Below are 23,113 nucleotides of genomic sequence, written 5' to 3' on the forward strand. Positions count from 1 at the left end.
GTTGCTTTTTTTTTTGTGGTTCAAGTTTTCCGTAGAAGTTTTGTAACCAATAAGAAAGTCTGGAAGAAATGGTAAGTACATCACGAAAAGTTTTATGTTAACTAAAAGGGCAAACCCTTCAACTTTAACTAGTTGTAATGGGTGAGAGAGAAAAACGAAAACAACTTGAATAACTGGAAGTTAAACCTCTCTAAATAGCAGTTTACTTTCATTGTTAAACGATATAGTTTTAGTAAATTGTAGCACAAACTTTAAGCTTCATACGCGGTCGACCACGTATTGTGTAAACTGTATGCACGCAGTAATCCCCTTCCGGAAACGGGAGAGCAACTGTCACCTGAGGATCCAAAAAGTTGATAGGCAGCTCCTTCACATATATATCGTGCTGTAATTAATAAGTTATTATAATATCGATTGAACCTACAGAAAGGTCATACATTGTATGGACAAGTGTGGTTCAGGTTGGAATATTGGGCAAAAAGTTCGTAGAAGAATCGAACCACTGGATGTCGCCTTCCCTTGAAATATTCGCACAAATCAGTCGTCAGGTTGTAGAGAAACGGTTTATAACCATTCATCCTCTTTAGCAACTCAATCCTTACCTGAAAAACATCATTGTTAATTTCAAGACGTCAATCGGAAATTTAAATCACTTACCACTAAGTCGTTAAATGGTAACTGGAAAATTTTTGTCCTCAAAGTCATAAACTTATAGGTCCGATTTTTTGATTTCAGGAAGCATGCATCGAAATCCATAAATTCCTTGTCCAATGAGGTACATATTATGTTAGTAAACTCGAATTTACATTCGACCTAAACAAAATGTTTTATAATCAGATCGTTTTTTATTTCGTGGTTTAAAATCCGATTCAGCTTACTTCATATAAAAACAGAATCAGGACGATCACTGTTGATAGTTTGAACGCGATCATTGCGAAGTGAGCACTGAGCTTTCATGATTTTTATGACTTTGGCAGTGTGACAATTATAAATAAGTAATTGCCTGATGTTATAGACCATAACTAATAACTAAATAAACCTTACAAATCATTTTTTGTTCCGCTTCATTATATTTTTGGAGCCATTAATTACAGCAGGTTTGGGATTGGTAGTTTTGACAAATTTCCATTAGATCATTAACGAGTTTAAAAAACATAACATAAAACATAAAACTTAAGATATATGGTCCTTATTAAATAAATGATTGTTTATGTTGGTGAATTCAATTAAATAATTTTTAATATCCACAGCCACTCTTGATAACAGTATTAGAATCCGCACCGTTGCCGATCTCATCGGTGTATATTGTTTTTAAATACTTTGCTCATTTATGTAAATTGGAAGCATACAAGCCGATTGAGCGATTATAATTGTGATCAAAATATGTATAATAAGGAATTATACCAAAGGAAAATATTTAAATAAATGAAATAATTATTAATTTCTAAAGATCTTCAAAATAAACATAACATGATTGCTCATGCGAGTTGTTTTCGTCTTCATTTCCTAACGCAATGTATTACAAATATGTGTGTACTCAGAATACAAATTGTTGAGCTTACTGGTTTTTCTTATAAATTTCTTATCATGCGAGTCAGCATTAAATAGTTGCAAACACGTACTCATTTTTGCACGTTATTACAATACATACTTTTCATCGAATATAACACACCCTTATACCATACAAGAATAGGACATTAATACAATCAGGGCGATCTGTGATGATAGCTTTTACACTTAACGTCAATGATTTTTATAATTAACATCTATAATAATTATAAATAAATATAAAATAATAATAATATATAAATTATAATAAATAAAAAATATATATTTTCGTTCACAATGCATGCAGGACATATTAAACGATATATGAATATGGAATATGGGTATATAGAATATAAAAGGAGTACATTACATTAATAAAAGATGAGTAAAGACCAATACTAATTATTTTTCACTATAGTCGCAATCCAATCCGTATGCCTCATAACGTTTGTAAGAACGATCAGACCATTCCATGAATAGCTAACAAGGCCAAACACGGCGAGACGTTCCTTTCCCGAATCCATAACCCTGCTGCCAAGAATGTCGCCTGGATTTCCATAAATCTGATTCATTCCGCGAGGGCTTTCAATACAAAGTTGATTCGATTCGATATGTACATGGGCTCTATATGAACAATCGTTGCGATCAACCAGTGCAGCGCTATATTCAAATACTTTAAAGCTGTCGTTGGATTCCACAAAGTGTAATAGAGTGACGTATGGACTAGATTCGGCATTCTGCCGGTCCATTACGTTGGCCAGCATGCAAATTGGTTTCATTCCGTCTGCAAAAAGGGAAATCTAGTGTACAGGAGATACTTGTTGCATAAATTAAGTTACCTGGACCCGTCACCGATCGATCTAGTTTTATTAGGGCTATATCATTGAAGACGCTTGAGTACTGCGGGTGCTTGAAGGCGGACTGAACTCTGTAGGATTCATATTCATTTTGCATCCCTAATACGCTCACTTCTCTGTGGTTCATTTGCCATAAATTTACTAATGAATTAATAACATTTTGGTAGTACTTACAAGGAAATATAATTTGCTGGCAAGCCTCTGGCATTTGTAATGACAAATCCTGGAAAGCACAATAACCATAAATTATTCATATTCGCTTTTACACAAAGGCTAACACAAGTTTGTTCTTGCTAATTTAAATATATTTCAGAATATTTAAAAAATTGTCTAACCATGCCAATCCATTAAGCTAACATTTAGAGGCAATATCAGCAACAGATTCATTAACCAGTAAAGAACAAATAACAGCACTTTTAGCGATACGTTGAGAGGTCGAATCGGCCACTATTTCAGAAGTAATATGAGTATTCTTGAATGGGAAATAAATTTATATACGTGCATTTACCATATTAAAAATCTTGTTATCAATTCTGAATTCCATGAAAATATATAAATTTTTTAAAAAAGAAAACGTATACTTACGGTCTGTTATCAGTACACCCTGTCCCAAGAAATTAATTCCATAAATCTTAGCCTGTAAATACGATGCTATGGTATCGCCACCACAATCCGTGTACAACCACTTATCTTGAGCCTTTACAGACTTAAAGGGCACATGCGGGATCATTGACGAATCAACATCAACAGTATCATACTCCTTAATAGTATTCTGAATCCAATCCACATAACTTGTTACATCAGTATAAACCGCTGGACCATCACAGCTTACCCTGCCATAACTTACTATACCGAATTGTACTTCACGATGCCCGATGACTGTAAAGTTGACACTGTTTGTCAATGGGCCACCAGAATCACCATCACAAGTGTCTCCGGCAAGGGAACCGGCACAAAGCTGCTTCGAACTGCCATTTGGTTGGGTTTCCAAATCGCAGTCGTATAGAGGTAAATGGTTAAGTCTGATTTTTTGAAGAAATCTGCTTTGCAAAACTTTTTCTGTTGATCCCCAGCCAAAGGCCTTGAACGTTTTCATTGAGTCAACATATCCCCTAAAACGCTTATCTAAAACGATGCAGATTGGATGAATATTGACTAAAACAGATTTTCATTAGTATATTTGCTTATCGTCGTCTTTATCGTATCATACCATCGTAGTTGACACTGCTGGTCAGTTTAAGCAGCCCAATATCATTCCCATCATAACCCTTATATAAATGATGTATATATTTTGTAGCAACCGCTTTCGTATCCGCCGGCTTGGTTAGGTCGAGCGCTCCCAAGTGCACGAATCTATAATAAAAACAAATAATAGAAATAACACGCATCTTCTGATGAATCTAGAAGCCCTTGTAAAATCTATAATACTTACAATTTATCTTTATGAACTAAGCAATGCGCAGCAGTCAAAACAAAGCCTAAAAATTAATGAAAATGAAAAAAAAAATGAAAAAATGATTAATAAAACAATCTCGTTTTATGCAAGAATACAAACGTCTGTGAATCAGAGAGCCACCACAAAAGAAGTGCGTGGCATTTGTAATGGCTACCAACCAGGCAGCGTCATAATGAGTTGCATTAACGCCGTTGTGAATCCTATACGAGTACACCTTTCCAGTTCCACAATTTTGTTCTAATAACTCGGATCCGCCCCGGTGACAAAGAAGCAAAATGATCCAAGCAATCCCAGCTAGACGTTCCAGCATGCTTACGAGAAACAAAATCCACAACCGAGCTGACCAAAGCACAGAAAGCGACTCTTTCGAATGAAGCTGATACGAGTGTTGAAAGCGTAAGATAAGGGTTGCGCATACAAAAAAAATAACGTAGAAAATAAATTATATAAATATATATTCAAACACATTTTGGCGATTTTAAACTATTTTAATGAAGCTATCCTCGTATTATAAGTAGTAATCAAATTTAATCAAAAATTGGACAAACAAAGTTATTGAATTCACGTTACATTTACATTTTTAACTCAACGATAATTCATGAAACTAGATCTGAAATGAAAAATGTTTGTTTTTAGTCATACTTCATCTTGATATACTTCTCGCTTTGACTCACCCTCCGAATGCTGGTTTCTGGGTATTTGAGTTCCCTGTTTGTGCCAGATTTCCAAAGGAGAGGCCAGATTCCTGACCGCCAAGTGTTTCAAATATGTTTCCTTGTGCCGGTTTCGGTGCAGCACCAAAGGCTGGAGGTGAGGCTACAGGTGTGGCTCCACCAAAACCACCGAATCCCTTTGGGCTACCGAATGTGGCTCCTCCTCCGAAAGTGGGACTCGCTCCAAAGGCTGGCGATCCTCCAAATACGGGCTTAGCTCCGAATCCACCAGGCGCCGGTTGTTGTTGCGGCGTTTGTGGTGATCCAAACCCAGACTGTGCCACTGACCCTCCGCCGCCTTGGGCAAATCCACCACCGAAGACTCCCGGTGATGGTGTTGTCTGTGAAAAGGATCCAAATCCACCAGAAGTGGTACCACCTCCAAAGATCGATCCGCCTGAGACTGGCGTAGCAGTAGATGGTGCAGGCGAACCGAAAATCGAATTTCCTCCGCCACCAAAAGCAGAAGCCTGAGGGGTGCCTACAGGATTGGAAAATATGTTTCCACCTGCAGCGGGTGAAGCTGACGCTGACTGGCCAAACACATTTTGACCAAATATTGAAGTACTTCCAGCAGCGGGACCGCTGGCAGGACTCTGCGGATTACTTCCCCCAAAAATTGAGCTTGATCCAAATGGTGTATTGGTTCCACCTCCAAAAATTGATCCTCCGCTTTCAGCTGTTGGTGTCGGTTGTCCAAAAACATTTGACTTTGCGGCCTGACCAAAAATGTTCCCGCCAGAGGCAGGTGCTCCAGCAGGAGGACTTCCAAATGGGGACGGGTTACTAATAGCAGCAGATGCAAAGAGACCTGAAGGTGGTGCAGCTGCTGTTGCCGGAACAGTGGAATTCGAAGGAGCAGCAGTAGTTGCTCCAAAAACACTGGTCTCCGGCTTAGGTATGCTTCCGAAAATATTGCCACTCGAAGGTGTAGTACTCTTTGCAGCCGATTGAAAGGGATTAGCTACTGGAGCCGGAGTTGATGTTGCTGCCGCAAAGCCACCTCCAAACACTGAAGACGAGTTACTAACTGTGGATGCGGTGGAGCTACTTGCAGTCAAAGGAGCTGCTGCTGCTGTGGAAGCTGGAGGTGTAGCACCTCCCGCACTAAGGCTGCTAAAAGCGTTCGAGAAAGAAAAGGCGCTGCCAGGTACAGTGCTACTAGACGTTGAGCTCGTTGTTGTCGATGCTGCAGGTGCTACAGATGTCGCTGATGACACTGAAATTGGTGCTGCGACTGTTGCAGCAGGCGTAGTCGTAGTTGGAGCAGCGGTTGCAGTTGTTGCAACGGTGTCAGTTTTGTTTATTGCCTCTGCCGAAGTGGTTGAAGCTGACGTAGAAGTTGCTACTTGAGTGATGCTGGCAAATAATCCCTTTCCCGTATCTCCAGTTCCTCCGCCAAACGAAAAGTTACTGGAGACTGGACCACTATTAAGACCTCCAAAAATATTGGCTGGCTTTGTGGCTTCTGTAAAAAAATGTATGAAATATATTAATCATATATTGCTATTTAATATTTGGCGTAGTTGTTTGGATTCACTGAGATTTATGTTCAATCAATTCAGTAATACTAATGGAACTTGTGTTGTGCTTTCGTTGTAAATCGTAAAAATTTCAAAAACGTACATACCTGCTGGTATGTTTGGCTTGCAAATGTTAACAGAGCTGAAAAGACCGCCGATGGGATCCGAGTTTGTGGTTGCTCCACTCGTCGTAATCACCGACGGAGCAGCAGAAACGCCTGTTGAGCTAGCAATCGTAGCAATTGCAGGCGTTGGCTTGCTAATTACAGTATTGGAGCTAGTGACTGTAGTCACTGTGGGTTCACTCGTGGTTGGTTTAGCTAAAGATGCGGAGAACATGCCAAATGGAGCAGCAGAAGCCGATGCCGTTGTAACGGTGATGGCTTTGTTGGGAGCTTCGGGTTTTGATGCTGCAGGAGCGGTTCCTCCAAAGCCCAATGATGATCCTAAACCACCAAAACTAAAAGGAGAGCCAGAGGAACTTCCCACAGAACCGCCAGTTCCAGCTAATCCAGCAAAACTAATGGACTTGTTCGCGGTTTCGGCTTTTGGTGTTTGTGGCGCTAATTTTGTCACTTCGGGAGCGCCTTTCATTGGCTTAATTTCAAGTCCTACTTTCTGATCTTTTGGTTTAGCTGGCTCTGGTGCATTCTGATCTTTCTCAATCGTTGGTAATATGTTTGGTTTTGGTATTGAAGCAGATTCCACAGATGATGAACCTCCCCCAAATGTGAGACCCGGCTTTGTACCTCCACCACCAAAACTAAAGCTGGGACTCGCGGTGCCCAATCCGCCAAATATGGATGAACCCGGTTTGGCGGCTTCTCCAGGTGTCAGAGTGTTTGTCGTTGGCGTCACAGTGGACGTCTTCACAAATGGGCTGCTCTGACTAAAGGAGAATGGCGTAGCAATAGGGGTAGCGGGATGAGTAGGAATACCAGGTTTTTCCACAGCGGTCGGTTTGGAAGGCATTGGTTTTGGCAGCTGAGAAACCGCAGTATGAGGAACTTGAGGCATGGGAGTAGCTGCTGGAGCAGGAGGTAAAACCACAGCTGCTTGTGTGTGCTTGTTGGCAGTTGTGGGCTTAGCAGCTGCCTTCTTAATCTGATCCGCTCTACGCTTGGTTTCTAAAATAACTTCCGACTTGAGTCCCACGCGATCCGGTCGCTGAGGGCAAATAATATTGATCTTCTGCAGCTGGACAACTTTACGTATCTTCTGTAGTCTCTGCTGGGTAAGTTTAGCCGCGTTGGACTCCACTACTTGACTGAGGCTCATCGAGAGAATGGAGTCGGCTAAAGTGTCCACTCTGGATAATAAATTAATGGTTACATTTAAAAAATGAAAAATAAAACATCAACTAACGCTTCGTTGGTGCGGCTGCGACTGTTCTCTTGGTCGAGCAGTGCGGCCTGAAGTAATCCGCGCTCCTTAAGCTTGGCTTTGATACTGTTCTGTAAAATTCGTTGATCAGAAGCGAGGTTCTGTAGTCTAGAGAGTCGCTGGTAAATTCCCTCTAGACAAGGCATGTGCATGCGAGACTTGGAATTGCGTCTGACAACATCCTGATACTGCTCCCACTGCACATCGATATGTTGCTGGGCGAGGCGCAGTTGGGCCTCGTTGGCGGCCACGTAGCTTTGAAGACGAGCCAGCATTCGACGACCTGCGGGATCGCAGGAACTTGAGTTCATCAGACGTGTGATTCTAAAAGACAAAAAGGCATAAAAATAACTTTTAAATAAAAGATAAAGAGAAACCCACTCAGGTTTTCTATAAATTTCCAGTTTGCCACGACACTCCGCTACAATAGCATAAGCCTCATTGAGACCCTGTCTCAGTCCTTGTACATCCAGCTCAAACTCTACATCCTTGGCTTGTTCATTTAACTCCTGGAGATCATCCAAACGCTTTGCGTACACTCTTAGAGCTGACGGTGCGGCTATCTGCGGAATATACATAAAACATTTATAACCAAGTTAATACTAACAAAGTTATTAACATACGCCTTTAAGCAGCTCTTTGGTCTGTTCTTTTTGTTTTTGAATGTCCTGGCTAAAGGACTCGATTTGTAGTGCAATCATGTCTTTAATAATAGGTTCCGTGTCATCCGTCTTAAGGGTTTCTACTACAGTTGGAGGCGGAGCCGCCGGAGGTGCTTTAGCGGCCACCGGTGTATATGTCGAGGGGACAGTATATAGCGGCTTGTTAACAGAAGCAGGAGCGGGAGTAGGAACTGCTGGTGAAGCGGCTGTCTCGGAAGCTGGTAGGCGGGGCGTCACAGAAGCAGCTGTCGGTTTGTTTAGAGCAATTGCGCCGAAGGTATTCGTTCCCGGTGCTGAAAACATCGAACCAATCGACGGATTTGTCGCTGGCGCACCAAAACCACCCAATGCGGTGGCTGGCTTCCCACCTGAGGTAGTTGCGGCACCAAATGAAAGTGGAGCCGAATTTGGAACTGCTCCGAACGAAAGTTGAGAAGCTGGAGCTTTGGCTGCAGCTGCTCCAAAGCCGGAAAACAGCGATGGTGGCTTTTCCTTTGAGGGAGCTGGAGTTGACGTAACCGTATTCGGCGTGAAGGCGAAAGATATGTCAGAGGGAGCGGTTACCGCAGGTGTCTTGGGTGGCGGACTGGCTGCAACTACTGGCTGGTTCTCATCCTCATTAGAAAGCAATGTATTGAGCGGCCTAAACTGCCCTGAAGTATCTGCCACGGGGGGAGGCGGCGAGCAAACAGATACTGCTGCGGGCATTAAATTCAGGAAGTTAAATGACAGTAGAGCTCCATTTGAGCTCAATACGTGCACCATTGGCATAGACTGAAGCTTCTGTTCGTTGACTGTCAGCTGATGCGTCGAAGACGTATCGTAGGCAAATCCTAACGGAAAAGTCTCATCCTGGTTCTCACTAAGGGGCATCTCAATGCGGGCCTCATCTAGCAATGTTAACTGATGCCAGGCGGGTGTATCCCCAACATCGGATGTTGCCATAACTCCCACCTCCACGCCATTGGCCGAGACAACAAGGAGCAGATTCCATTGCGGCACATGACTAAAGAGAAATTGATGATTCCTTGGGCCATTTAGACTGTAGCAGATGTCATAATAGTTAATGTAGCTAGGCGGACCTGTCTTTGGAGCATTAAGAATGTACAGTGAGGGATTACAGTCCTCCCCATGCTGCAAGAAGATCACGGCAAATTGGAACGTTGATAGCCACTGGATCGCGATTGTGTCGAAGGGGGCATCATGAATATTTGGCGGACACAACAGAGTCTTGGCTGGCGTCAGATCCGGTTTGAACTGCTGCACCTTACCGCTTGGAAAGCCAAGTACTATCTGCTTACCCTTTGGCGACCAGCAGCCGCACTTCACCTGCTGATTCTTGTCAAGGGAGTGCATTTCAAAGTTTCCTCCCTCCTTTAAGGCGTACATGCCTAGGGCTCCGTTGCTTAGAATAACGGCCAGACTGTTAGGCAGAACCGGGTTCCAGAGCAGCTGGACAGCGTGCACGTGGTCCTCGGCCGCCAATCGAATATTGTAAACAGGACGAACATCCGGGGTCATAAATGATTGCACCGCATAGATGCTTAATAAGCTGGTGCCATTCTGAGTGTAATTTACGGCAAGAAGATTTCCATCGGAGCTGCAGGCGATGTAATTCGGAACACTGGGCAGCTGTAAAAGACGAGCCTGCGGCTGTTGCTCTGTGGTCTTGGCATTCGCTAGATCCTTAACGATTATCACTGTAAAGAGGTTATGATATAGAATAAAAAATTTTACCTAAAATTTTTAAAATTACCCTTAAGTTCCGGCTGCGTCGGATTGCCGGCAAAAAGCAATCCCCGGCTGCTGGAGATCGCAAGCAATTTCACATTGCTCCGGGGCTCGCCGCATTTTTTGAACGCCACAAGTTTGTCGTGCAGTTTAAATTGGAAATCCTGAAACAAAATAATTAAAATTGTTGACATCTTAGTTATACGCCATTCTACTCACCTGCGTATCCCTGCAGTCTGGAGCAGTTTGCGCCATTTTCGCTTGTTTTCTTATTATTTTGTCGAATATTTGCAGTTCGTCCGTTTCTAGTTTTGGCCAGCAGAGTGGCTGCTAGTTTAAAAGTTATAAATACTGTGAATCCAAATTCGCGCCACTTTCTGGACGGTCACTTTAAGTCAACTCACCACTGAGTAACTCACCACCCGCCAAACCAAAACTTGAATTCCCGAAATAAATATAATTTAGTTGTTAATATCTAAGCACAATTGTAGTTGTTGAGTTTTTCAAAAGGTTTGTCAACGAACGAAAGTTTAGGAAATCAAAAAGTTTTTCAACATTAAGTAAATAATAAATATAAATTAAGTAAGTAATATAATAGAATTGTATTTTTCTGAAAAATCTTTAGAAAACAGAAATAATTCATTATCAACATTTTATTTATGGTATGACCAAATCACTGTTATTTCTTGTTAGTATTTTCCTGAGTAGTATTTTTTTTAGTATGCCCGAGAACGAAAATTTCTGCACATTGCTTTGTTGTTGTTCGTCTGTCTCTGTCCTGCAAGCGTTTCTTTTTGTTTGCTGTGAATTAAACAAAAGCGATTTGTTCGCGGGCAATCAAATGCAGTCGCAAAACTGGGCACAAAACGTAGGCTTTTTCAAGTAAAAATGCACAAAGCCATGTAGTTGGAGCCGAGCTGGCGAGTCGCAATTATACAGTAGCGACGCAACACGGTGCTAAAAATTGCGTAGCCAAATAAATTCGAAGTCCTATTCCTTAAATCGCAGCAACCTAAAAAAATATATAAATTCAAGTGATACGAGAGTCGATGAAGTTTATTTTGAAATTGCCCTAAAATTCTTGCAATAATAAATCATACAGAACACGGAAAAGTCGCAGAAATCACAGGTGATAATTAAGGGTGAGAAAGAAGCAAGGATACAGAATGGGTCCATGTAATACCCTGTACTTTTATTTTTCTCTAGAACTTATAAGGCCTTCAAGATGATCAGCAGCCTGTTTTCGCGGCTCATAATGTGAGTAATCACCTATCAGTAATCTCCAACTTCATATCCCATGTAAGCGAGCAGAGAGTGAGTGCGAGTGAGAGCGTTGCAGCGATGACCCCCAAAAAAAGTAGAAAAAACACGAACTTTTCAAGCTCGGCCTTCAAAATTGAGAAAAGCACCTACGAAAGTCTACGTTGGTTCCTAATTGTGTGGGCGTCACGCTTCAGATTTTTTATATTTCCGTGGTTTCTCCGATTCGTTGATTACCAGGTTGTTTGTTTATTAATCAGCTGTCGCCGTTGCGCCGCAATGTACCGTTCACTGGTGCGTTAGTGTATGTGTGTGCGTCTCCGTGTGTAACCCCCAATTGAACTCCTAATTTGGAGCTGCAACTTTCCGAGTTTCCGAGGCCGACGCTCTCGTCTCACCCGATTTGGGTGCAGAACATGTGGATATAGCCTGTTCGCGACCCGGCGACTCTCTTTGTGACTCCACGAACAACGGCTATTGTTGTCAATATTTATAGATCGCGGTCGAATTGGCAACTTAACGCTTGCTCAATATGGCACAATGGCAAGCAAGTTATTAGCAACACTTTGTTTGAATTCTGCAGACATTAATCGCTTGACTAATTTAATTAAATGTTTAAATTTTAAGTTTAAATCAAACTAAATAGTTTCTCTAGTAATACCAATTTGAAATTTTGTCCTGTGTCAGCTTTTAATATTTAAAAATTCAAATTATATATAGATATACATATATATATATATAAATTGGGATACATCCGTAAATTACATCGAAAAACTTAAGATGTGATATTCAGAAATGCATTTAATAATCTTTCAAAACTAAATCTTTTAACTATTAAAAATAATAAGAAAAAAACTAGAATAATTATTTTTAAAAGTTTTAAGTATTATTTTTTTGAATACATCTGTTGTTCGGAACTACGGCGCATTCCTCCGTGTAAACATTGCCGTGACTGCTTCTCTCTAGACCCGAATGTGGTTTATTAATAGACCCCCCGCTAGAGCGTTAGACGCCGAATCTCCGATGGCAGAGCGCTCTCCACGCCCCGGCCGGCAGTCTCTGCTCGGCATTCTAGCGGCCAGGAACGATCTGCGATCCGCGCTGCGGGAAATGCATCCCCGTTGCCATGAGGCCAATTTATCAGCAGGAGCAGCCGCTCTTCTATCAGCGGCCAGCTAATCTCCGACGCCTACGTCATCCGCCGGGCACAGTCTACGGTCGCAGTTACTCGCTCGAGGATCAGCCAGAGGATGTGATCCCCGTCTATCCAAAATTTATTTACGGCCCACAACAACAGCAGCAACGAGCTCAGTATCCACTGTATCAGCTGGGCGATTCTCTGAGCTCGCTGGACAGTGATTTTCCCGACAATGATTACGGTGGGCCCTACATAGTGGAACAGCACGTTCCACTGGCCACCGCACCCACCCCAAAAGTGGTTCAGAACCTTAATGCCCTAGGCCGAATGCTAGAGCTGCTGCAGCGCTGTCCTCTTCCGTGTCTCTCCTTCAACACGGCCTGCATCTGCTCGCTGATTGTCATATTCCTAGCACCGCGTACTTGTGTCCAGAGTTTACTGTTTCCCGCTTTCAGATTGTTCTGCGGCACCCTGTATCCGGCCTATGCCTCCTACAAGGCCGTCAGGACCAAGGATGTTAAGGAATATGTAAGTATTTATATCTAAATAGCTAAACCGTCTCTCGAATAATTTTCTTTTTAATGGATATTTAATAAATTGTTTTCTGACCTCATTTGGGTAATAATCGCCAAAATAAATTGCTGTAAATTGAATTTTTATATTGTTAATATGCAATATAATTATAAATATATTAAGGAACAGATTACTGATTCTGTGAATTGTAAATCATTCTTTGTCTTAGGTGAAATGGATGATGTACTGGATTGTCTTTGCATTTTTCACCTGCATTGAAACATTCACGGATATATTTATCTCCTGGCTGCCATTCTACTATGAAGTGAAGGTGACCCTGGTCTTCTGGCTGCTTTCACCGGCCACTAAGGGCAGTTCGACGCTGTACCGGAAATTCGTACATCCGATGTTGACGCGCCACGAACAGGTGGGATCTCGAAACTCAAGTGTTTATATATATCTCTCTGTACATCATAAGTTCTACTCTTTATTGTGCAGGAGATCGATGAGTATGTGAATCAGGCTAAAGAGCGGGGCTATTCAGCGGTACTACAACTAGGCTCCAAGGGAGTTAACTATGCAACCAATGTCCTCATGCAGACGGCCATCAAGGTAATCCTCCCCACACAAACCACACACAACCCCCACTGACACACTCACCCACATCCAAAATCTCGCACACTCATTCAACTCGCTCAACCACATTTATTTGGCCATTTTCGATCGCCTCCAGCGTCGTTGCATAAAATGAGCTGCAGCAAACAAACATCATCTTCTGTTCTATATATTTGAAAATTTGCACAATACTCTCGCGTGCTCATCTTAATCATCGCCGAACTGGTCAGCGAATCCGCAGCAAAATACAGGGAGCTCCTCGCCAAGAGAATCATCATCGCCTTCATCATCAGCTCGCCATCTCTTTACATTTACTTTTATTATTATTTAGTTTAAACGTCTAGAATTGAGAATGCTCTTTTGTGCCATTTGCGTGTTTGTTTCGATTTAGTTTATAGTGTGTTTCTCTTTGTTTGGCTAGATCACTATATATATACTATATGTGATATACGCTAAAAGATAAATCGACATGTTGAAGCAATGTAATAAAAACAAAAACTGAACAAACCCAAAGATCCCAGACACCCGTCGCAATTCACAACTGTTTGTAAACAATTCAGATGTGGGCCAAGACACTTGTGGGCTGCAAACGATTGGATGGAATCTGGAGGGCAAAGACTGCTCAATGATTAACTAATGCAGTCGATAAACAAATGCCCGTTGATGTAGGTCAAAGATTTAAAGGAACGAAAAGAAATGCAAGCTGCTATGTAGGTTAAGTTGCACATTCCATTTGGCTAAGTGTTTACAAAGAATCCGAGTTAATCATCGGTTTTCTGGACTACTTGAGCCTCCTTTGTTAGCAGACAAAGACATTTGCTTATATAAGAAAAGAAACTCGAAAAATGTATACATATATTTAAGTTTCTTAGCACATAATACCAAGGTAATTTTCTGATTTAGGTTCTCTGTTTCTTCTTAAGAAATTTTAAGTTTTGCCTTTAAAGGGTTCTGAAGCTATACAAGATTTTTCAAATGATGTATATAGCGAATTAATCATCAGAAAGGAAGCTACCCTTCTTTGTTCCTAGACAAAGAAACTCGTTTTGAAGAACAAAAGCAAAAAGTACACTTTCCAGTATAAATCCTCTAAAAGAGTCTTTTTATGGCGTGTATTATACCCATGAAGACATCTGCCAGGCACTCCTTGTTTCTACATTTGCATTCCACTGATTTCACTCGGCCAGCGCCATTGTCCCCTTCCCAGTTGCCCAGTTGCACAATTCTAATTCCAATTCCGAATCGCCTCTAGGGTAGGGCAAATAAATATAAATAGATACCAAGCATGAGACAATTCTTGAGCGTGTGTGTATGTGCCTCATTTGACCCAGCTGCAATTCATTTCAATTTGAGACTTTTGCGTTGCCTCTATTTTAATTAACTTTTTCGTTTCTTCACTTATGTTTCTTTGCATTTAACCCACCAACAAAACAAACAAAAATAAAAACCAAATCCCAACTAAACGCACCTGCCTGCACCGCTCGAATGCCACTAACCCGCTAACTGCTAGACCTATGCGTTGACCACGGCTCCATCGGTCCATGGACGTGGCCTGCAAAACTCTCATTCGGCCGATGAGCTGTACCGGGGTCAAGATATGATGGACAGCACCGACAACTGGCTGCCAAGAGCCAGTTCCTTGGACAGCATAGAGAGCTATACGGAGACAATCTACGAGCCGAGGACCGAGACCAGGAGACTGATCATACGAGAGGTTTCCGAGGAGCTGGAGCACGATGATGAACCCATCGGCGATGCCGGAGCGGCACGTATACGGGACTTGCCGGTCCGGAAATCTCAACCACGTCGAGCTGGTGGCACCGCCAGGACGGCTGGCAAACGTGGCCAAAAGAACAACAATGTGGAGGCCACTGGCAGTTCCACCAATGTGATCCGCTCGCGCCGCAAGCTGCGCGATCCTACGCCCGACGTGGACGTGGAGGGCTATTAAAGATGGCTAGCATCCAACAGCAGATACTCAGCGAACAATCGAATTTTAAAAAACTCAGCGATACATACACATGTCATCACCTTAACCCTGTCGCTCACTTGCAGTTTTATTTTTTTCAACCATGTATTATTGCTATGTTTACTCTTAAGTTTTCGATTAGTTTTAGTTAAAATTAAATTATTGAAATGCCAACTCTTGTGCTCTACTCCACCTACCACGACCAACCACTTACAAACATCACGCTCCACTGAAGGGCGGTGGCAATCTGGTGCAGACGATCAAGCGGAGTTATAGCCTCAGTGATCTGAGCGAACCCGATATGCATCGCACGCAGGACGAGTTGGACGATGTCATGATGTCCTCAATGGCCTCGTCGGCTGTTGTCATGCGTTCGCCTTCAACGGGCACCCGAATTCTGCGCCCAAGAAATCAGACTCCTGTGGGTCGATCTGGAAGCGGCACACGCCACTCCACGGGAATGTATTTTACGGAGGTGGATGTGACCGCTAAGAATGCGGGCGATTTCAAGTAAGTATCCACACTAATTTAGAAATCGGATGAAGCATAAATGATTATTTTTTGTAATCATAATTAAATATATTATTATTTTAGCTACAACATTCGCAGCCAGGATGACATTAGCTCCGGTTACTCGAGTGCCGAACCCGTAAGCGGACTCAGTCGCACCTCTTCCATGACGAATGCTTCCAAGGGTCGCGCCAAGTCCAAACGCAATGAGGTAGGATTTATTTGAGTCTCTTTATATGCAACTATCTTAATCCGTTTAGAGATTGGTGTTGGTTAGCAGTTGCTGAAAGAGATGAGGGACGAGGTCTACTTTGAGAATCAGCTGTACTTTCAAAGTGTGCGAGGGGAGAATTCGGTTCAGGTGGATCAAGAACTAAAGATTCTGGAGAGCTATGAGAGAATCCCAAATAAGGAGGTGGTACAGGTGGTGAAGGAGGAGGACAAGGATGATGCGGATGATGAATACTTTTTTGAGGCCTTACCATTGATAGAGGAAGAGATTAATGAAAGTAAAGCTGAAGAACAGTTATCTTCCCAAGATGAAAAGATGAATTCTATAAAAGAGGATGAATTTGAAGATGCATTAGTGGAAGAACCCAAGAAACTTCTTTCGGAAGAAACGGATGTAAAAGAAGCCAAAAATTCCTCCGAGGACGTACATCAGGAGAAGCTACAAAATCATACCGCGAATGGATCTGCTGTCAAATCTGAATCGAATACCCCTTTACAGGCCCAACCATATATCCATCCACCCATAGATCCCTTTTTGCTGGTATTAAGCACTTCTGCATCCGCACCAGATCCTTTTCAACCCGAACGACCACGTCCAATGTCGCCGCGCGAGATGCGGGCTACCTTAGAGGAGATTAAGCATAGTTTCCGGGTCCAACTAGAACCAGAGCCCTCCATATCAGCCTCACCATCACCCTCTTTGCGACCCAGGGCCAGTCACGGCAAGGGACGTGCTCCACCTCCACCGCTGCCACCGAAGAGGCACTCGTTGAGTCCCCAACCTGACGCCATCAGCCAGACATCGACGGGCAGCGCGGAACGCAAGTCAGGTATCGGCCAACTGTTCAAGCATATCAAAGCTAATGTGATGCGTAACAAAGCTAATCCCAGCCAGCAGCCGGAGGATGAGCAGCTGGCGGCCAAAGAGACACAGATTTGAAGTAAGCCCAGCCGCAAGCCCGTTATCGAAGCTCTCATCATCCCAGTGTTATATTTCGCTCACCGCCGGGCGATTTCAGCTCCGCCTTTTTAACTTCCATGGCCCCCAATTATGGCATTTATCCTCTTGTACAGTTGCGTTACTAACCCACAGATTTAAGGATTTGCAGCATGTTGTTTGAAACGATCTAAGTGAAGTCTGGTCTCTAACCTTTAATTTTATTTCTTGATTTATTTCAGGACAAATCCATGTCCACTAGCTGCACCACCTTGCCCCGGTCGAGCAGCAGGAAATCGGACAGATCACAGGCCGGTGGAATTGCCACTGGTCAGGCCAAAACGCGCAACAAGTCGGAGAAGTAGTGGAGCATGGATTCTTTAGCCACACACCTCCATCAATATCCTGATTAAGGTGGCAATGGTGGAAGTACAGAGTAATCTATAGAACCAGAACCTCATGTTTTAGTTTAAATTGTAACTTAATACGGATATCGATACAGATTATGATAATATTAGCTATATATGCATATGCATTGTGTACTTTGTTTGTGATTCTATTAGAGCTCCAGGTGCAGCTCGTCCCTGGTTGCAGTTGGTACTCATTTTGTGACTAGTTTAGCGTTAAGCGAGTCTTCTAGCCTCTGCCCAAAGGTTCTCCAAACAGCTGTACTACTAACCAAAAATGAAACCCGAAGAAACCTATCAATTCTGTAGCATAAATTCCTAATATTGTAATTGAGCATTAAATAAAAGAACCTATACCATTGAACTGAACAATAAGTGATATCTATCTATATCTATCTTTGGGAGATATAATTATTGAGATTTATATTAATGGAATAAGTTAGTATGACATCAAAACTTTTGTTATTAGGTTAATGTATTAAGGAAAGCCTCGATTATTGGGATTTACCGACATGAATAGGTAACATTTTCCTTTCATCCAGAACTCTCTTTAATCTTCCTCCGCAGTCGCCTTTTGGGTGTCTCCTGCCCCGCCCTGAGCTCCTGCTTCTGAGCCCTCATCCGTTTGCTCCGATTCACTGTCATTTCCATTAAAGTAAAGAACCTTCCGTATGTAGCGGGCCACCAACTCCTGCGGTCGCTTCTCCCATTTTGTCAAAATCTCATGCGGGGTTTTAATCTATGTTTTGGGTTTAGGAAATAGTTAATAATACACAAAAACACATTGTCCGGATGCAGGAAATAAGTATCGAATTATGATACTTTGCCGCTACCTTAGTTTATAACCTGAGACAAGTTTACCTGATCCCCGTTAAGGCGGTTTATAATAGCCACGCAGACAACTGCACTCCTGATGTTGGCCCGACTGGTGAGGGCAGCGAGGGCTAGGCTCTCCATTTCGATGTTTTTCACATCCTGGCTCTGCAGCTGTTCCAGGTAGGCCTTCTTCATTTCTGGGGTATATTCGCAAAAGGCGCCATCCAATCTTGATTGACCCTCGTAAAAGTCATGGGCACACAGTGTTCGTCCGATGATGGCCTCATAATTATCTTTGCACGGATCATGGCAGTTCTTGATTTCGTCAGCAAGACCCTCGTCCAGCTGGCTAGCATGTTGAACACTGTTGCCGTGCACCAGGATCTCGTGGGCGGCATTCAGGCGTCCATCAACCGCCTCAGAAGAGATAACTACAGTTCCCGGATCGACGCCAATGCCGCCGCAGGTGCCAATCCTAATGAAAACGGGATCTTTGCACTTAGCGTGGCACATCATCTTTATGAGTTCATGCAGCAGGATGGATATGGAAGGACAGCCCATTCCGTGGCTGGCACAGAGCACGGGACCCACCTTGAACATGGAGAATCGCTTGCCCGCCTCCGCCATGTCACGTAGTTTGGTTGCCGCGTTTATTTTGAGGCCGATCTCTTGCATCACATAGTAGGCAAAGTTCTCCATCCGCCCCGGTGTCCCTCCCATACAAACGAACTAGCAATGAGAAAGCTAGTACTAGCTTATTGCCCAAGAGCAGCTAAGACTTACCCGGACATCTCCAAACACCTTAGGGAAGTCGGTGGTGTCCGTGTCGAGTCCCAGGTGATAAAGTATGTCGGGCTGCAGGCACTTCAGGCAAGGATTCAGTCCACACAAGGTTGACTCCTTGGACTCCTCGTCCTTTCTGCACCCATCCTTCATATGACGGACCAATCTGGCGAGAGTCTTGCTCTGGGCATTAACAATAGCTATGGGATGTGTACTGCATTACAAAGACTGTCCGGTGATATCCCTTCTTCGTTACCCTTTAGCTGGCCCACCTCATTGGCCAATCGGCATGTGCAGTCACTAGAATTACCCTTCGGCATATTTTTATATATATTTTTTATTATTATTACGAATAAAAATTTTGTAGCACGTACTTCCAGAAGCAGTTTTGAGTTAAAATTTTTTAAGCGACACTTCAAAAAATGACAATTTATTACATACCAAAAAAAAAAATATTTTATCAAATTTATATACTAAAATTTACATTAAATAAAAAAAAAATTCATAAAAAAATCTATTAACTTATTAATTTAAATAATAATGATAAAATGTAAGTCGATTTTTATAATATTTGTAAATTGTGTTTAAAACAGCTAATAACAGATTAGTACTAACTTAGAGATTATTAAATTAAAATTTATATTAAAATATATTTAAAAAATAGATTATATTTAAAGAATTTTTAATATTACGGAAGATACTTATTTATTTAATAGTTTATTGGCTAATACTGTATCACCTAAGAAAGAATAATTATTTTCTATTATAAGAAGCTAAAAATAATGCAAAAGTATTAAGTTAAGCGAAATATATGTTTAGTTTATTTTTAATTTACTGTTACCCATTACATAAGTTCAAGCAGTTACTAAAAAAAAAACTTGTGACTAAGCCTAAGCCTTTCCTTTCGAAAGATGAACAAAAACATGTGATAAATGCCTGTCGAACATCTGGAACGCCCCTCGCAGGTCTAAGTAAATGCAGCAATTATTTTATACGCCCCGCCATCGCATCGACGTAAAATATGGTGAACCGCGAAAAAGATGCCAAACCGGCTTACGAACCACCGAAACAGCTTTGCCATCCTAAGCCGCTCTTCCTCTTACCACATCTGCCACATGCAGCAAGCAGAAACTTGGAGCGCAGCTTTCGCGAAACCGCCGTCTTGTTCGTGGTCACACATGCGCAGCAGCTGATGCGCGAAGGCTGACCTTGACCCTCAATCGGTTGCCGACTGCAGACTTGTTGCCAAGTGCAGCCGGCGAAGTTGGAGTTGCCACCCCAACCCTGTTCACTCTGTCGCTCTTTCTCTTTGCCATTTTCGCACAGCCAGTTTTCACCATTAGCGGCGACTGTACTTCGCAGCACGATATATTCACTTAGCGCGTGAGTATGTATATAAGTATGCATGTGTGTGTGTATATATGGTGGTAAGTGAACTGCACACAGGGCAGGAGCGCAAAGAAAGCGGCATACACACAATGACGAGCGAAAGAGAGAGCCCCCATCAGCTGCCCGCGCCATGTGTTCGCAGCTGCAATTGCCGGTAAACTGGTTGGGAGAGAGGGAGTAAGATGGAGAGTGCGAAAGCAAATGATCGCTCTCTTCCATACAGAGGCGCATGCTGTGAAAATTAGCAGGGGGTTAATTTTTGCAACTAATTTGATGGTGTTGATATAGATATTGCCAATACACAAAATAAAATTAGAAGGGAAATGCAGCAAATATAGCATATATAACCACCCATCCCTTTAAAATAATAACACATGTTCAACGATTATTTTTTTTGTCTCAAATCAGCAGCTCCAGCATTTTAATTTACAATTAAAAAACAATCACAGTGATATTTGAATTTTCATTTTCTTCATCGTACGTAGGTTTCGCATCTTTTGTGTCCCGTCCGTCCAACTGAACTGAAGGTGTGTGTGCTGTTGTCTTCTTCATCTTCCCACTGAGTGTTCTGAGTGCTGCTTGCTTGTCTTCTTCTTATTTAACCGCTTAGCTCATCCTCTCCAGCGTTGCGTTCCGTTTTCATAGTCGTCGTATATGTCTACCATTGTTGATGTTCTCTTCTTGTTCTTTGTCTGCTTCTCTGTTCTTGTTTGCTGCCCCCTTTGGCTCCACAGCTATGCGCAATATAGCATGCTACCCCGCTCGAGAGATCTTGCCGGGCGTCTTGGATGATGAGTGTATGGTATGGTATGGATGTCTTAGGGGTGGGTGGTGGTGGGATACTGGTTACTGGATAGGCAGTCGTACATCCTGTAGAATTCCCCAAGGCTCGCCGGCAGCAGCTGGATGGAGTGGAGTGGTAACTTATGGTCTTATCTTCTCGTCTCGCCGCCTGATTCTTAGCTTTTTCATTGGTTTTTAATCATTTTTATTTACGCTTTTTCTTTCGGTTGTTTCTGGCTGTGGAACTCCTAATAGGATCATTATCTTTATATAGTATTTTTTAAGGTAAGTTTTTTTCTTTTCTTTATATAATCTTATATAGTTTCATTCCATTCGTTATAATGTAATTAGTAAATTCAAACACTTTTTGCAGCATAATCATATAGGTATAATTATAGTAAAGTGGTTTGCTTGGTGATTTCTCTTGTTGTTGCTGTTGCGGTTTAGTCTCATCTTACAAATTGGGTCGTCGTGTCTTCCTCATCTTCTACCTCGTCCTCTTCCTCTACGTCGGCGTCATCTGCTCTCTCGGCTGCACAGCTGCCGTTGGCTATCGTCTTCTTGTTCTTCTCCGTACCCCTGCTCGTCGTAGAGCCTTACTACCTCCTTGGCCACTGATTCTTCTGGTGGCTTTCCCTCGGAAAGCTAATTCCTCTTCGTTTCTTCTCTCAGTTCTCGGGACGTTGGCACCGCGCTGCAGGCTCGGCTTATGGAATCAGAGATGGTTTACTGGATGATTTTTCTGGATTATAGATATATAGTCTGCGTTAATGGGTGAATGTGGGTTGTGGGGTTTTATGTTTTTTCGGCATTTTTTTTTTGAGGGGTTTATCTCGACTTGGGTGCTGCTTTAGTTATCGCTTGTTGTTGGTGTTCTTGCTGTAGGCTGGCTTTGTGAATGTTGTAGCAAATTGATTTTTCGTTTTTCATATTTTTTTTTCTCATCTTCTTCTGGTTGTTCTTCGTGTGTTGAATTATTACTCATATTCCTCCTTCGATGATTACTTTTTTGAGGTGCTACGGACGGCGAGTGGTGCCTAGTTTCGTCCGCCCTTCTCGTCGCACTCGCGCCTCAGATGTCCGCTCTTGCCGCATCCGTAGCAAGTTTTCGAAGTCTCCGGGCAGTTCTTGGAGATGTGTCCGGTGCGGTTGCACTTGTAGCATGACACATTAGCCGGGCCACGCTCGTTGACGGTTTCAGGGCAGTTACGAACCCAGTGTCCGGTCTTGTTGCACCGGTAGCAGGTCGGGTTATCCGCCTGAGTGCAGTCCTTCGAGATGTGCCCGATGCCGTTGCAGCGGTAGCAGCGCTCAGCCTCCTCGGGGCAGGCACGTGCAAAGTGCCCGAACTGGTTGCATTTGTAGCACTTCTCGCGGTTGCGACGCATACCGCCGCCATCGCTGCCGCGCATACCGCCGCCGCCACCACCACCGCCGCCACCACCAACTCCACCCGGTCCACCGCCGCCACCGAGACTGCAGTCCCGGGCAAAGTGACCCGGCCGGTTGCACTTGTAGCACGTGGCAGACATCGACATCTTTGCTTCGGTCTTTTGGTTAGATTACGATTCCGAAATTCAACTCCGATTCCTTCTTGATCAACGCTTCTCAACTTCCTCGCACACTCACTGGTAACCACGACCTCGAGCACTACACACTGCTTGCGCTGGATGCGAAAAAACCACACAGACGAACAGGATCTCCGGCTTCCTCAGATTTCCTCGCCGTATTTTCGACGCCAAAAGTTAAAATGGCTGCCGCTTAGCGAGCGAGTACCAATTCGCGGTGGTATCGACTACTCGTCAGAGTTGCTTCGGTTGCGGTTAAATGCAACACTGCCTCTCCACGCGGTGCACATTGGTTCGGGGTATGTCGACAAGGAGATGAAA

The 23,113-nt window shown here is 43.0% G+C and overlaps 5 protein-coding genes across 18 annotated transcripts; 1 reads left to right on the forward strand and 4 right to left on the reverse strand.

Annotated features, from left to right (window-relative positions):
• Window positions 1–31: 31 nt before the first annotated feature.
• LOC108112661 (chymotrypsin-like protease CTRL-1) lies at window positions 32–4,291 on the reverse strand. Of its 4 annotated transcripts, XM_017222794.1 has the most exons (10): window positions 3,961–4,280; window positions 3,838–3,883; window positions 3,616–3,758; window positions 2,991–3,560; window positions 2,580–2,628; window positions 2,388–2,521; window positions 879–2,332; window positions 658–813; window positions 438–602; window positions 32–385 (listed from the first exon to the last, which is right to left on the reverse strand). In XM_017222794.1, exons 1-7 carry the CDS (start codon window positions 4,169–4,171, stop codon window positions 1,947–1,949), a joined length of 1,539 nt encoding a protein of 512 aa, XP_017078283.1. In that variant the 5' UTR covers window positions 4,172–4,280; the 3' UTR covers window positions 32–385; window positions 438–602; window positions 658–813; window positions 879–1,946. The 4 variants fall into 4 exon arrangements, with proteins under 4 accessions (XP_017078283.1, XP_017078284.1, XP_017078282.1 ...); XM_017222795.2 differs by having other exon boundaries at window positions 658–2,332; window positions 4,178–4,291; XM_017222793.1 differs by having other exon boundaries at window positions 658–2,332.
• Window positions 4,292–4,334: 43 nt separating this feature from the next.
• Window positions 4,335–10,201, reverse strand: LOC108112659 (nuclear pore complex protein Nup214). The gene is made up of 8 exons (XM_017222791.1): window positions 10,093–10,201; window positions 9,899–10,037; window positions 8,104–9,842; window positions 7,862–8,043; window positions 7,463–7,804; window positions 6,205–7,406; window positions 4,536–6,042; window positions 4,335–4,471 (listed from the first exon to the last, which is right to left on the reverse strand). Exons 1-8 carry the CDS (start codon window positions 10,126–10,128, stop codon window positions 4,447–4,449), a joined length of 5,172 nt encoding a protein of 1,723 aa, XP_017078280.1. The 5' UTR covers window positions 10,129–10,201; the 3' UTR covers window positions 4,335–4,446.
• A 410-nt stretch (window positions 10,202–10,611) lies between these two features.
• Window positions 10,612–17,822, forward strand: LOC108112911 (receptor expression-enhancing protein 1). Of its 11 annotated transcripts, none has more exons than XM_017223285.1 (9): window positions 10,612–11,015; window positions 11,080–11,130; window positions 12,727–12,799; window positions 13,014–13,211; window positions 13,283–13,396; window positions 15,604–15,878; window positions 15,963–16,089; window positions 16,156–17,050; window positions 17,289–17,392. In XM_017223285.1, the coding sequence occupies exons 2-8, from the start codon at window positions 11,099–11,101 to the stop codon at window positions 17,047–17,049; spliced, it is 1,713 nt and encodes a 570-aa protein (XP_017078774.1). In that variant the 5' UTR covers window positions 10,612–11,015; window positions 11,080–11,098; the 3' UTR covers window position 17,050; window positions 17,289–17,392. The 11 variants fall into 11 exon arrangements, with proteins under 11 accessions (XP_017078774.1, XP_017078775.1, XP_017078781.1 ...); XM_017223286.2 differs by having other exon boundaries at window positions 16,159–17,050; XM_017223290.2 differs by lacking the exon at window positions 16,156–17,050 and having other exon boundaries at window positions 10,615–11,015; window positions 17,289–17,822.
• Window positions 17,823–17,850: 28 nt separating this feature from the next.
• Window positions 17,851–19,520, reverse strand: LOC108112913 (uridine phosphorylase 1). The gene is made up of 4 exons (XM_017223294.2): window positions 19,309–19,520; window positions 19,053–19,252; window positions 18,315–18,998; window positions 17,851–18,192 (listed from the first exon to the last, which is right to left on the reverse strand). The coding sequence occupies exons 1-4, from the start codon at window positions 19,370–19,372 to the stop codon at window positions 18,004–18,006; spliced, it is 1,137 nt and encodes a 378-aa protein (XP_017078783.1). The 5' UTR covers window positions 19,373–19,520; the 3' UTR covers window positions 17,851–18,003.
• A 325-nt stretch (window positions 19,521–19,845) lies between these two features.
• On the reverse strand, window positions 19,846–23,002 carry LOC108113166 (CCHC-type zinc finger protein CG3800). Its single transcript, XM_017223681.2, has one exon. It carries the CDS (start codon window positions 22,760–22,762, stop codon window positions 22,262–22,264), a length of 501 nt encoding a protein of 166 aa, XP_017079170.1. The 5' UTR covers window positions 22,763–23,002; the 3' UTR covers window positions 19,846–22,261.
• Window positions 23,003–23,113: the final 111 nt, after the last annotated feature.

The sequence above is a fragment of the Drosophila eugracilis genome, unplaced genomic scaffold (genome assembly GCF_018153835.1).
Source record: "Drosophila eugracilis isolate 14026-0451.02 unplaced genomic scaffold, ASM1815383v1 contig_90, whole genome shotgun sequence".
NCBI classification, from domain to species: Eukaryota; Metazoa; Arthropoda; class Insecta; order Diptera; family Drosophilidae; genus Drosophila; species Drosophila eugracilis.